Source organism: Alligator sinensis, unplaced genomic scaffold (assembly GCF_000455745.1).
Source record: "Alligator sinensis unplaced genomic scaffold, ASM45574v1 scaffold1049_1, whole genome shotgun sequence".
Taxonomy (NCBI): Eukaryota; Metazoa; Chordata; order Crocodylia; family Alligatoridae; genus Alligator; species Alligator sinensis.
This window is the reverse complement of record NW_005842672.1, coordinates 699370-712678: the sequence shown is the minus strand read 5'-3', so window position 1 is coordinate 712678 and position 13309 is coordinate 699370. Positions and strand designations below refer to the sequence as shown.

The 13309-nt window shown below is 43.9% G+C and overlaps 1 protein-coding gene across 1 annotated transcript in view; it reads left to right on the top strand.

Annotated features, from left to right (window-relative positions):
• GRAMD4 (GRAM domain containing 4) overlaps window positions 1–13309 on the top strand; it is a 97606-nt gene that overhangs the window by 23583 nt on the left and 60714 nt on the right. The window contains 1 exon segment of the mRNA XM_006033865.3: window positions 8302–8422. Within this exon segment, the coding sequence (XP_006033927.1) occupies window positions 8302–8422 (121 nt within the window).

The following is a 13309-nucleotide window of genomic DNA, read 5'->3' as shown; positions in this document are numbered from 1 at the left end:
AGTACTGCATCCAGTTTTGGGCTCCACAATTCAAAAAGGATGTGGAGAAGCTTCAGAGAGTCCAGAGGAGAGCCACGCGTGTGATAAGAGGTCAGGAAACAGACCTTACGATGAGAGGCTGAGAGCTATGGGACTCTTCAGCCTGGAAAAGTGCAGGCTCAGGGGTGATCTGATGGCCACCTATAAGTTTATAAGGGGTGATCACCACGATTTGGGGGAGCATTTGTTCACCAGAGCGCCCCAAGGTATGACAAGGTCGAACGGTTATAAACTCCTGCAAGACTGTTTTAGGTTGGACATAAAGAAAAACTTCTTTACTGTCCGAGCCCCCAAGGTTGGAATAGCCTGCCATCGGAGGTGGTTCAAGCACCTACTTTGAATGCCTTCCAGAGAAATCTGGATGTTTTTCTTGTTGGGATCCTATGACCCTAAATGACTTCCTGCCCCTAGGGCAGGGGGCTGGACTCGATGATCTTCCGAGGTCCCTTCCAGCCCTAATGTCTACGAAATCCTGGTCTCATGTCCAAGGCTTATTAAACCAGCCCACTTTTTTCCCCCAGCTTTTCTATGGAAATTTATATTAAGTTATTTGTCCGCTATGGACACGTCTACATGAAACACTAAATGCACAATAGCCTAATACTACTGTGCAATAGCATGTCATGCCAAAAACCGTGTTAATACAGTACTGTGAAATATAGTATTAGGTTACTGTACAGTTATCATCACTAACAAGCGGTGTGTCAGCGCTACTGCACAGTAGTGCCAGTTACTGTGTGTTGACTTAGTACTTGGCCATACAAATACTAAACTTACTGCGCAGTAACTACAGCATATTAATGAACATGTAGATGTGCCTTATGATTCCTAAAGAGTTTTGATTCATACATTTTTTTTCCCTTCCCCATTCTGTAGGTCAGGCATGCCACATATTAGCGTCATGCTCATCCCAAATGCTACTCTGATACCTTTTCATTGCCCAGTCTTCTGCTTCCTGTTCTTGTAGCTGTGAATGTGCTGCCTGTCTCCTCCCCAATCTGTCATATGCCACACACAGGCTACTCAAGCTACTTTTGCCATCTGTTACAGGTTGTCCATCCATGTTGTAAATCCATGTGATGCTATTTTGGTCCCAGGAGCCACAAATGGTGTGGAGCCAGTCCACCAGCTGGATTGGGCCCCATGCCACCTCAGCCCAGCTGAGATCAGGCTCTGGGGGCCCACACTGCCCCCACCTAGCTCCTTGCTGCTGGAATTCAGCCCTACACTGCCCTGTGCACCTGATCTAGTGCTCCGAGCCACAGCTTATGGGGAGCCCCGTGGGCTAGATCTGGTCTGTGGTCCAGGGGTTAAGAGCACTCCTGCTGTAGATCATAGGGTGGGAAGGGACCTGAAAAGTTCTCTAGTTCAGTTTCTCCACAAATGCAGGGTATACTACTTCTGTCCAATCCAAGATAAATGCTTATCCAGCCTCTTCTTATAAACGTCCCTGAAGGAGATTTCTGCAACTTCCCTGGGCAGCTACTTCTATTGTCCTACTGCACTGACAGTAAGGTGCTTCCCCCCCCCACCCTCCTCTGCCTGTGATATTTAGCTTAAATCTGCTTTGCTGCAGCTTAAACCCACTGTTTTGTCCTGCGCTCTGTGGCCAATGAGGACAGTTTTCCCTCTTTATGCCAGCTTTTCAAATATTTGAAAATTATGTCAGAATGTGACCTGGATATTTTTTTTCTAGATTTATCCTTTAACCTTTTGGCTGTAGTGCTATTGTGTTCACTAAGATGTGACATCCATTTATGGTGGTGGCCTCAGACTGGAAATGGCAGATCTGAGTGGCAGTGACCTTGGCTAGTCTCTTGACTCTTGTGCCTTAGCTTCACCATCTATAAAACAGACTAGTAGGGCTTATTCAACTTTTGCAAAGTGCTTTGTGTCCAAGGTATGAAAAAAATAGTATGTAGTGTTATGTATCAGTTACATTTGTTTTAATATTACTGTACAAAAAAAAGCTTGGACAGGTGTGTGGTGATTTATTTTAGTATGGTCTCTAGGAAAAATCAAGGTTATACATAAGTTATACAAGGGTATACTAAACTGCCAGTTGAGGTTTTTTTGTTAACTGGGTACTCTGTTGTTCTGGCATATGTCTTTTCAGCATAATCTCTTGCTATTTATGCAAATTCCCAATCTGTACATTAGGGCTCAATCTGATTTACTCCAGTACAGAACATATTAATTTTAAATTGCTGTCCCAATATAGCTTGGCTTTCTCTAATCTTGTAAGGTTAATAGTTTGATCTAAATTGTCTGTATCAATGACCTGTGTCTGCAGTGCCTGAAGATACCAACCATCATATGAATGCTGCTGTTTCAGTAATTGATCTCTTTTAGCCTCACATCTAACCTAGACAGCACAAGTGTTTGAGGTTAAATAGACTATAGCTGGGCTTGCCTTTGCAGAGAAATAATCCAAAATAATTATTCTGGCTTAGTTCCTCATGTAAATGGTTTTATTTCAGAAAAAAATTGCCATTTTTCTCCATAAATCAGTTAAGCCCCAACCTTGTGTGCACTTTTTCTGTGAGCATCCCTTTTTCTTCCCGAATCCTCCTTCTTTCCATGTCCTTGTGACATGGTATCTAGCAGAATTCACAGATTCATTGGAATCTGACAAGGCTGCACCATGAGTGCTTCTGCTGTGGCCTTGAACTTGCGACATCTAGCGTGTCAGTTGTGCACCTTAACGCCCATGCTACTCCAGCCCCTTTTCCAGAATGAGACCGTAAATATGGATTGTTCAATCTAAAATACTTTAATTCTACACTAAATGTGCAACCAGTTTTTTATTCTGTCCATTCCCTGTTTTGATAGAACCTTAGAACTAACATTAGCTACTTTTCAAACTTTTTAATTAATTCAGAGCATGTTTGTTTAACAAAAACTCTTTCTTCCGGTCTGTATATGGCCTAAGTAAGCTCTTTTTGCCCGTGTGTGGCTGCATTGACATGACTTCTTAACTTAAAAAAAACAAAACAAAAAAGTTAATTCCGTCTTGAGTGGAAGGCTGGTGATATACTTAGTGATAACTAACCAACTGACTTGGTTTCATTCTGATTTAGGGTTATAGTGATTTTTAGTTCACTCTAACCCATTGCAGGAGCATGCAGCTGTAGCAGTTACTGTACTGGATGCACATGCCCGAGCAGCAACTGCATCTTGACTGCTCAAGCGGCTGAAAGTTTGTGTCTATTTACATCCTCAAATGTATATATCCTAAAGCTGTGGTTTTCAACCTTGTTAGATTCAAGGCATCCCTCAGAAGATGACAGTTCTTAGCTTTCACTCATTTCTTGACTATAGAAAAATAATAGAGCATTCTTTTATTACAAAGAACTTGGAAAGGCCACATTAGGTCAGAACAGTTTTGACACTTGGTTCCTTTTTTAAATATGTGGGTTTATCTTGTCAGTCATGCATAGTTCTTTGTCTCTGCTTTGGTTGTATTTTCAAATGTAAACTCTAATAAAAACGGAGATGCTGGAGGGATCAAGCTGTGACTCAGAATGTTGCTTGTGGTTCTACATTAGTGTAGTGTGTTGTCAGCTACTGCACACGGACTGTCACTGTAGCCATAATACAGTTCATTTAATCACAAATGCTACAGAGGATACTGGTACTTAGACTTCAGGAGCTTTTGATCTGAATACTGACTGAAGTTGAAAAATGACCTGAAAGTGCAAGGCTGGTAGGTTTTTTTTGAATAACTGGTCAGGTCTGCATGCACCACTCTGCTGGTATGTGTTTAGAAGCCTTTGAGTCCCTTTCATAGTTTTATTTCCTACAAGTCTGTAAACAACAAAGTTGATTTTCTCCCACTTCCTGTTTCGTTGCCAACCTGTTTTGATTCTAGTGACGGTACTTGAGTGATCTCTCCATCCTAGGTCTTATCTTCACTATAGTCTTAATTCGGCAAATCGCAACAAAGTCTACTAAATCTTATGGTAATCCCCAACTCAGTAGACTAGGAACAAATTGTAGTCAGCTAGCCAGAGCTGGATATCAGGTGCCCAGAACAACATGTCATTGGCCAGGCTATAGAGCAGGCTTGGGCAAAATACGGCCCACGGGCGAATGCAGCCTGCCAGTTACTTTTATCCAGCCCATGGGCACCCACCATTGAATTGTACTCCACCCAGCCCTCCCATGAGGGTGGGAGCGAGGCATCCAGGTATACATCCCACCCCCAACATACCCAATTACGTCTTGCTCCTGCTCACATGGGCGGAAGGGCCCAGCCCAGCTACCAGCATCTTCTGGGCAGGGCTGCTGCTGCTGCAGCCAGCTGCAGGGGGTCTGCTTGGCTTCCCCGGTGTCCCACTTGCTCTGGGCACCAGGTTGGGAAGCGGCAGGGGTGGGGGCAGCTGCAGCTGGGTGGGGCTGGGACTGGCAGTGGCGCTGAGTTGGCTGGGCAGGGAGGGAGAGTGTGGGGAACCCGCATATACTCCCCTCTACCCCCCACCATGGCGCACAGCCCCTGCTGCTGGCTGGGGTGCTTGTGCCTTGTACGGGTGCTGGCACTCAGCGGTGCGCAGCTCCAGCCAGCACTGGACATGGGGGTGAGGAACACAGCCTGCCCAGCCTGCCCTTATCCAGCCCCACACTGGAGCCGGCTGCCATCCCCTGCTGAGCAGGTCCCAGGACTCCACTGGAAGTGGAGGGCAGCCGTGGCCTCTGCTTCCCTGTGGAGTCCTGGGATCTATGTAGCCGGGGGCAGGGAAGGCAGCCAGCTCCAGTGCAGGGATTCCCCTGGTGCTGTGCAAGTGCAGGAGCTGCATGCGTGTTGTGCAGAGCCCTTATGATAGAGGCGCTGGGCAGGCTACGCTTCTTACCCCCACATGCAGGGCTGGCTGAAGCCGTGCGCTGCCAGCACCTGAGTGGGGCAGTGGGGGCTGCATGCCATGTGGGAGAGTGTGTGGGGGTCCCCATACCCCCACACACCCACACCCTACTTCCATAATGCCCCCACATATACACACACCCCACAACATACTCTGTGCCCCCCACCGCCCACCATGTATGCACCCCCCACACCTCCCATACACAATATACATGAGTAAGATTTTATTTATGAGTTATGCATTCCCCTGTATACACAGTACACAAACACAAATAATGAAATGACAAATATTTTTTTGTAATAAAATTAAAATGTTATAGTAGGTGTTTGAGTTTTAGTGTATGATTTCTTTTTTTTGGTTCCAAGATGGCAATTCTCTTCTCCCAAAAGTAGTATTTTTGGGGGGCAAGAGGAGGAACTTCCAGTGGCAAAGGTCGGGGGTTAGGGATAGGACTTCTGGTCCCAATATGGCAACCAGGGGATGGGGCAGCTGTCAAGGGGCAGGGCTACCTATGCAGCCCTTGACAGCTCACCAGAACTTGTTAAGTGGCCCTCAGTGCCTGCCCCTGCTATAGAGGACTGAAGGTTTTTAAAGTAACAAATGTAAGCAGAAAACAAAGAGAACTCCCTCTAAGCTTTCTCTGTGTATCATAAAGAAGTAGGAAAGGGCATGCTTGTATGCAGCTGCCCACTGCCCCCCTTCTCATTCTACCTGCCCTGTACTGGGGTGATCCCAATCTCTGGAAGACATGGGAGGCTTTCCCTGCAGATCTACTCTTGTCCTCAGGAGTTAAGGCAGGCGAAGGTGCACAGATATTCATTCTCCCAGGAGTGATTTCTACCTGATTGCATTCAGGTCACTTTTCTCCTAGAGTGGCCATTTTTGCTCAAGGTTGGAAAAGGTGGAATGCTTGCACACTTGTGGATTCTGGAAGCTGTAATACTTCCAGTAGAAACTGAATGTCTGTACATGGGCTAAGTGAGATCTTTTTGCTCGTGTGTGGCTACAGTGGTACAGTGGCATGCCTTGTTAACTTTTTTTTAAATGTCTCCAGGTAGTAGCAGCTTTGCTTTCCCCTCTCTGGTATTTGGTCAAGCTTGCATACTTGCCTCTAAATTTAACACCCCTCTCTCCCCCGCAAAAACAAAAGAAAGCTGTGGATGACTTAAGAAATTCTGTATACTTGATTCTTGTGGGGCGCCTGAAGAGTGGGGATCAGGTTAAGTGTCCTTGCAGGGCTTGTCTGATAAGGCTTTTCAGTAAACATTTCTGCCGGGTATAGCGGCATCCTGTTCTCTGACCTTACACAGCGTGAGGTATGCTCTGGCACAGTTCCTCAAACGGCCCTGTGTTATCTCCTCTGAGCTGGGAGTTGAGCCTTTGTCACTTCAGCTTCAAAAGATACACATTTAACAAAGCGCAAGTCAGTTTTTCAGAAATGGAGGGATAACAGCATGTTAATGCCCACCTTTGGGCAGATTGACAGGCTACCCAATGTATTGCATGCCCATACTGAATAATGCCAGAAGGAAGCCCTTTTTTGTAATTTAATGTAATAGAAATATAGGCTGGTGCCCCAAGCACAACTTAATGCAACAGCTTTCCTTTTTTTGACTGTCTGCAAAGTGTGTTGTTAATGTAATAGAAATATAGGCTGGGGCCCCAAGCACACCCTAATGCAACAGCTTTCCTTTTTTTGACTGTCTGCAAAGTGTGTTGTGATGGAAAAGAGGCAGAAGTGCTGCTTTTGATGCATTTTGCATTTCTATCGCCCTCCTCGGATTTCCTTCAGACCTCTCAAGCAGTAACAAGTTAAGTCTTGTAACTGCTTCGTTAATGCACTAGTATTATAAATGTAGTTCATTTGTATGAGGATTGGGCTGCATAGGCAAGGGTAGCAGGCAAGATACCAGAATGCAAGTTTAGTGTTCACTGACTACTCTGCAGTAACTTCCTGTGTGGATGTTCTCTGTGTACACTAGAAGTGTCCACATGGGGAGCTACTATGGTATACCTAGTGCATTGTAAATTTGCATTCTGCCTTACTGCATGTTATCCTTGGCAAAACCTAGAAGTTCAGCCTTCATCTATTTAGCTAGAACTTGAGAGAATATGTACTATAACAAAATAGTATGATGACGGGCCAATTATTTAAAAAAGAGAAGATAAATGCTGCAACAATATTATGATGAATAGTCCCTGCATTTCCTGTAAATCCTTGGGCGATTCGGGGGAAACCTGCAAAATTAACCTTCTCTAAATATGAGTTTTTTTGTTGAATAAATGTTCCATTGACTTGTTACATTTCCTTTATTACATGTACATTGTTTAAACTGGCTTTCAAGCGTTCTCACTTGAGGTCTGAAGGTGTAAAGAAGGCTTAATTGTGGGCTAAGAACAAAAATTCCCTTTTGCTATTTGCCGAAAGCTTTTGGAGCTGCTCCCAGTGTTATTCCTAAACAACACTACTACCACTTCAAGCTGCGTGCATCTGTCTTAATGTGCATTTAGCTAACCATCTGCAGAAGAGAAGTGTTATTTTTGGAAAAATATAATTTACAAGAAACAAATATCCTCACCTGTCTGTTAGTGTGCAGATACATATGTTTCTTTGATAGCTTGGTTTGTGGAGGCTGCTGCTGTTGCTTCTCTTATTAGCCATGCCTTTCTTTGTCATTTTCCCATTCTGTGGTATTTCTGATGCTTAGTTTCATTCAGCTTCTGCTGTTTAAAAACTGTAATAAATCACAACCAAAAGAGTAGGAACCTGAGGTGTCAGCCCTGCAGCAGAGTTGTCTCGGCACCACCTACATTGCTTAAACGTAACAGCTGCCACATAGTCCTTTCTGCGTGTGGCTGTCCCTGCATCGTGACTGCAGAGTTCCTTCCATCGTTATCATGGTTTGATTCAAAAGCATTAGCACATGCACAAGAGAGCTGTGTCTGTCTGTGTTCAGAAAAATCTGTTGTGTGCTTTTTCCCCCCTTCTCCTTACATGCATTTAATTGGCTGTGCACTTCATTGGCTTGAATGTGGGGGGAGGGATGCTGTTTGAAACGTGCTTCTAAGCAGCAGAAGAAAGGATAAGGAATGGTGATGTTGCAGCGGAACTACAATCTTTCATTCTGGAACTCCCTGCGGTCTGCGCAAGCTCACTCAGCAAACCTGTCTCAGAGATGCCGTGCATTTGATTTAGCTCTCATTGATTCATTGTCGTAATCTAAAGCTGAATAGGAGACTTGCTGAGTTGATACATTTTAGGCTTTGCTTAAAATGCTTACATGGTTTTCACACAGCTGTCTACAGCTGTGGAGGTAAACTGGTGTATTCAAATGACATTTCAGGAAGAAGCTGCCTTTTGAGCCATCAATGTGTTTTGTGTTTTTCTTCCGTGTTTTAATAGGCTGGTCCAGGGACCATCAATATGGCTTCAGGTGTTCAGGATTTTAACAGGACAGAGTCTGATAGACTAAATGAGATCAAAGGTCACCTGGAAATCGCCTTACTGGAAAAACACTTTCTACGTAAGTATGAAAAATGCTTTATGGAAAGGGGGTGTCTGAGGCCACTGAAATCTGACTTGATGTGTGCTGGTGTCTGGGGGGGGGGAATACCATGTGTATATGTATATATGCATATATACTGGGTGTGGTGCAGTCTTTGGAAAAGAGACGGGTTTAAAACCGGTTTTGGTATAATTTGACTTTTAAAATAAAAGAAGTACTGCATTTAAACACATCATGCAGTGTATGAAGATTGTGAATCTCATGTATTTTAACATCTAAAGGAAGCCCTTTTTTATTTCCTTACCTGGTAATTTAATTGTGAGAAGGGAGAAAAAAGGAAATAGTGTTTATCTGTTGTTCATCCCCATTCAAGTGGTTAGATCAAAGCACTTACACAGGAAATGCTCAATATGTCAAATGTCTTTTAAATGCTTTTCCCCTCTTTAATTATACAGATGTTATTGCTAAATGGAGAAATTAGTGGTCTGTGCAATGTCTGCAAAGTAAATATAGAAATGGCAGAATTCCTATTTGTATGTAGAGGTTATCGTATTGAGAAATGCAAAAGCTTCAGGATCCTGAAGTGGTACTTCTACATTTGTAACATTGGAGTTCAGATTGGCTGGGTAGTTAAACTATGTTAAGACAAATGCATTGTTTACCTTTTCACTGTTATCAGTGTAACTGATGTTTAGATATTTTAGTATAAGAATGAATGGGCTCTGCATGCTGATCTGATACATAACCACCCACTCATATTTTTATTCTATTTTCTAGTCAGAGGACTTCCCTGAATTTATGCTCTAGTTTGAACTGTGCTTAGAGGTATAGGAAAATATCAAGTCTTGAAGTAAACATTACCAATGATTTAGAAGCTACCACAGCCCTTAAATTATTGAAGTGGCTAACTGCCTTTACATTACAGAATTGCATAATTTGGCTGTTTGCTTCTGGTTTGTAGACTGTCTAGATCAACCATGTTCTAACTCAGTTTACTGTTTTTTTGCTGCTTATTTCTTCTGTTGTAAAGAGACAGGATTACGATTGATGAAATTCACAGCTATTGCTTTCTGGTTGATGGAGCATTGAGCTTGAGGATTATGTTAGGATTACTGCTTCAGGGCAGGAGATGCAGTTCATAGTATGCAGGTGATGGAAATCCCTTTGTCTGCTCTCTGGCTGGCCTGCCAAGTGAAGCCTTGCTCAAATAACACTGATAAAATTTTGTCTTGACTGGGAATGAATGCAGCCTACTGTGGGTACAAATTGGGAGATGGATGCTGAGCTCCAGTGGTAGTGAATACATACAGTGGGTATTTTAGTTCAGTTGCTGGCGTGGTCAATGGTGCTGTTTGGTGCTATTGTTCCAGCTCAGTTCTAGGGTATTTTTGGATCAGTTTCCTAGCTTCTTTCTGTTTCCTGCCCCCTTGCATGGGTCTTCCTAGATAAACCAAGGCTAAATGTTTTTGTTTATGTAGGAGCATCAGTGCCCTGTGTGAGCATCCTATAGTACTAGCTGTGTTTTTAGGTTTTCTTCATATGGTGGTGCCTGCTGAATAGAACATGGTTTAAAATGTGCAGTCTGTTTTGCCAAGCTTGCACTTCCAAGTTAGATTTCAAAGTGGAGGAGGACAGTTGGGTGATGATTTAGAGAAAGGGGAAGAAGAGACATGTCATTCTGCTGGGTCTGCAATATATATATTCAAATATGGAATATTTTACATAGAATTGCATCAGCATCTACATGCATAAATCTTATCAAAACAAATGGAGTTGAGTTGCCACTTTGATAGAATTGGAAAACTGGTGGATGAAGGGAGTATAATCTATGCTGCAGTATTTGGATTTTACTAAAGGATTTGATAGTGTAGCAGGCTGGAAAATTGCACTGATTTCAATAGGAAATCTGTCATGGTTGAAAAGACTCAAACAAAAGGATTGGCAGTATATCCCTTTGAGTAGGATTGTCTGGGAGCTAGAGTACAGACTGGCAAGAGTAATATCTTTGTTTATGATCTTGAAGAGGAAGTAAGCCACATGTTGAGATGTCCACATCTATTTTTTTTAAATAGTTGTACAGTCTTGTGCAGGTTTGTTTCTCTGTCTCTTTCCTGTTGCCTCCCAGCTCCTTTTCTTTTGATTTGCATGTTCAACACAGTGCAGTGAATCCTGGGTTTGAAGCCTCTTGGCGCTACTGAAACACAAGTATGAGGCCAGTTTCAGATGATGTCTCTAAGAGCTTCAGATACAAAACTCGCAACTAAAATGTGTGAAGGGGGAAGAGAAAGCCCAGGAAATAACCTGCTCCTGTCACCTACCTCAGTGAAGGTGCCACACAGGAGTGGCAAGCTGGTTCTGGCATGGCATTTCTGAAGCATAATCGCCCTCTGGATTGGAGCGTAGCGGGCTGGTGGAATTACTTCTGGCTCCTGTGAGGGGTCTCTAGGAAGAGTCCAAGACATGTTGGAGAGGCAAACACCGGAGTGGATTAGCGGGCAGTCAGAGATGGGTCAGCTGATCTGGCTGTGCTGTGTGGCGTTTGGAGGAGTGCTGCTTCCCAAGAGCAGCCTGTGCAGGAAGCTGTGACTAGCAGTGGTGGTTCTGGTGAGGAAAACTGTAAAGAAACCAGACCCCGGTCAGAAGTGTCTGGGGAGGATGTTGACATGGGGGCGGGCCTGGGTTTTGGGGCACCGGTCTCACTGGGCTTTCCATCCCTGTAGGATTGAAGGAAGGACATGAGTTGACTGTGCCCCAGGACTGCAAAACCCTCTGGAAGAGGGCCTAGGAATAGGGAGGGGTGGCAGTTGACCAAGAAGGGCCCCTTGACGACATGATGAGGAGCAGTAAAGGGCCAGAGGGCCAACTGAACCCCCCCAGGTGGCTGGGTCTAATGCTGTAAATGGACTAAAGATAGCAAAGTCTCAACCAAGGAGCAACTGCCCCAAAGGGGTACCTTGGAGTACACAGTAGTGGCAGCTGGCATTTGAGTTATAGTTTTGATTAAGTTACCCCTTTGCTTGGATTGAGGAACTTTCTCTAGGGAAAAGACTTAAGTTTGCTTAGCCCTAAATGGGCCACCAAGGGCTGTGGAAAGGGGGCTGTGTGCTAGAGAGCTGTCTGCATCACAGGCTACTGTCAGAGGCTGCTGAGTTGAGTAAGACAAGCATGGTAACATCTGTAGGCCTGGATATTAAGATGCTGACATCAGTTCATAGACTGGGAGTGGTTAGGGTGGGGTGTAAGGGAGGTTGGAGCCCCACAAAGAAGCCAGCATGCTAGAACTAGGAAGTCAGCTGTGGGGAACTGGCTCCCAGTAATACAAGATCAAGTCTTGGCAAGTGAGAAGGAGCAGCTACCAGGATACCTGGGTGATACCGCCAGTGAGTAGGCCATCAGCCAGGAGGGAATTTAGGCCTTACAATATATACAGGCAACGGCTAGCAAATGCCAAAAACATCAATGTTTTGCATGAAAAGTATTGTGGTTTGTTTGTTTTTCTTATTTAAATCCTGAATTGGAGAAGTTTAAAAACGTATTGTTGAATGTTCAACCTTGGCTTTGGGTAAGAGTCTATCTGGGGTTGGGTGTGGAGTGCAACTAAAAAAACTTTCAGCTTCTTTGCTATTCAGTGATCTCTCAGGGTAATTTAAACAGCCCTGAGTGAATCCTCAATTGAGGGAACCTGTCCCTGACTGCCTATGAGCAGCAGTGTTGCCCTAAATTGCTTCAGCAGTGATTGTGGAAGCCTTTACCCAGCTTGCCTCTTATGTTAGGGCATAGAAGATAGCCTGTAGTTGACCTTGGTGCAGGGAGGTCTTCCCTGTCCAGAACTGGATTGTTCAGACCCCTTGTATAGTTTATGTTATATGGGATTGGTAATCTCTTATGCCACTCCATAACACAAATATATCTATTCTGTCTGATCAGCACTGCACGTCTTGTGTTTTCAGTTAAAAGAATGAATGCTGGTCTGTTTCAAAAGCTTTCTATAGGTTTGGGTGTTTTGCAACCACCCCCACTATGTAACAGTCATTTGCTTTAATGAAAGATCTTCCATCTGTTCCAGATTTTAAAATTGCTTGTAAAGACCAGATGTCCTCAGTAGCCAGGACTACATGGGAATGATGCAGGAAGTGCATTTTCACAGTGTAAATACGTGAAATGTACAAACGGGATTTCTGATGGCGAAAACTAGGGAGAGATCTTTGTTTTACAGTAAAGAGTGGTATAGCCATGATGGTTCAGAAATTTTGAGGGGGGCAAGGATTTCTTAGGGTGATATCTTTTATTGGACTAACTATGTAGCTGGGATGAAGTGAGACAAGCTTTTAAATGGAAGACATTCTTCCTCAGGTTTTGCATATCTTGCATCTGAAAGCTTCTCTTGTTTTATCCCTGCTACATGGTTGGTCCAATAAAAGATATCAGCTTAACAAGTCCTTGTCTCTTCTTTTTGTAATTGTGCATTGGGAAAACAGCTGTTTTCTGTTATGATTTTTAAAAGTATAAGTTTTTTATGTAGCAGAAAAGCACATTTAATCTTTGGACTTCTTGCTGTATGTCCTCCAGGCTTTCCAACCTCCTGACAGAAGGTTTCCCTTTGTGAAATAGAGTAGAGTGCTACAGTATCTGAGGCCATCTATGAAACAGTACAGAACTAGAAAAAGCATTTTTGTGTTGGACCCTTCCTTCTCTGGCCAGGGAGCAAAGAGATTGAAAGGCAGTAGGGGTGCACTGAGAGAGATTTTTTGGGCTGATACTGATAGCGGAGTTTTAAGGAGGCATATTGGCTGATACCTGTCTGATTTCCAATATGCAGCCCGGCAGCTTGAAGAGCAGTGTCCGGCTGGTAAGTCTGTTGTGGTGGAAGGGGGGGGGCATCGGGTGGGGGGCCACAAATCGATG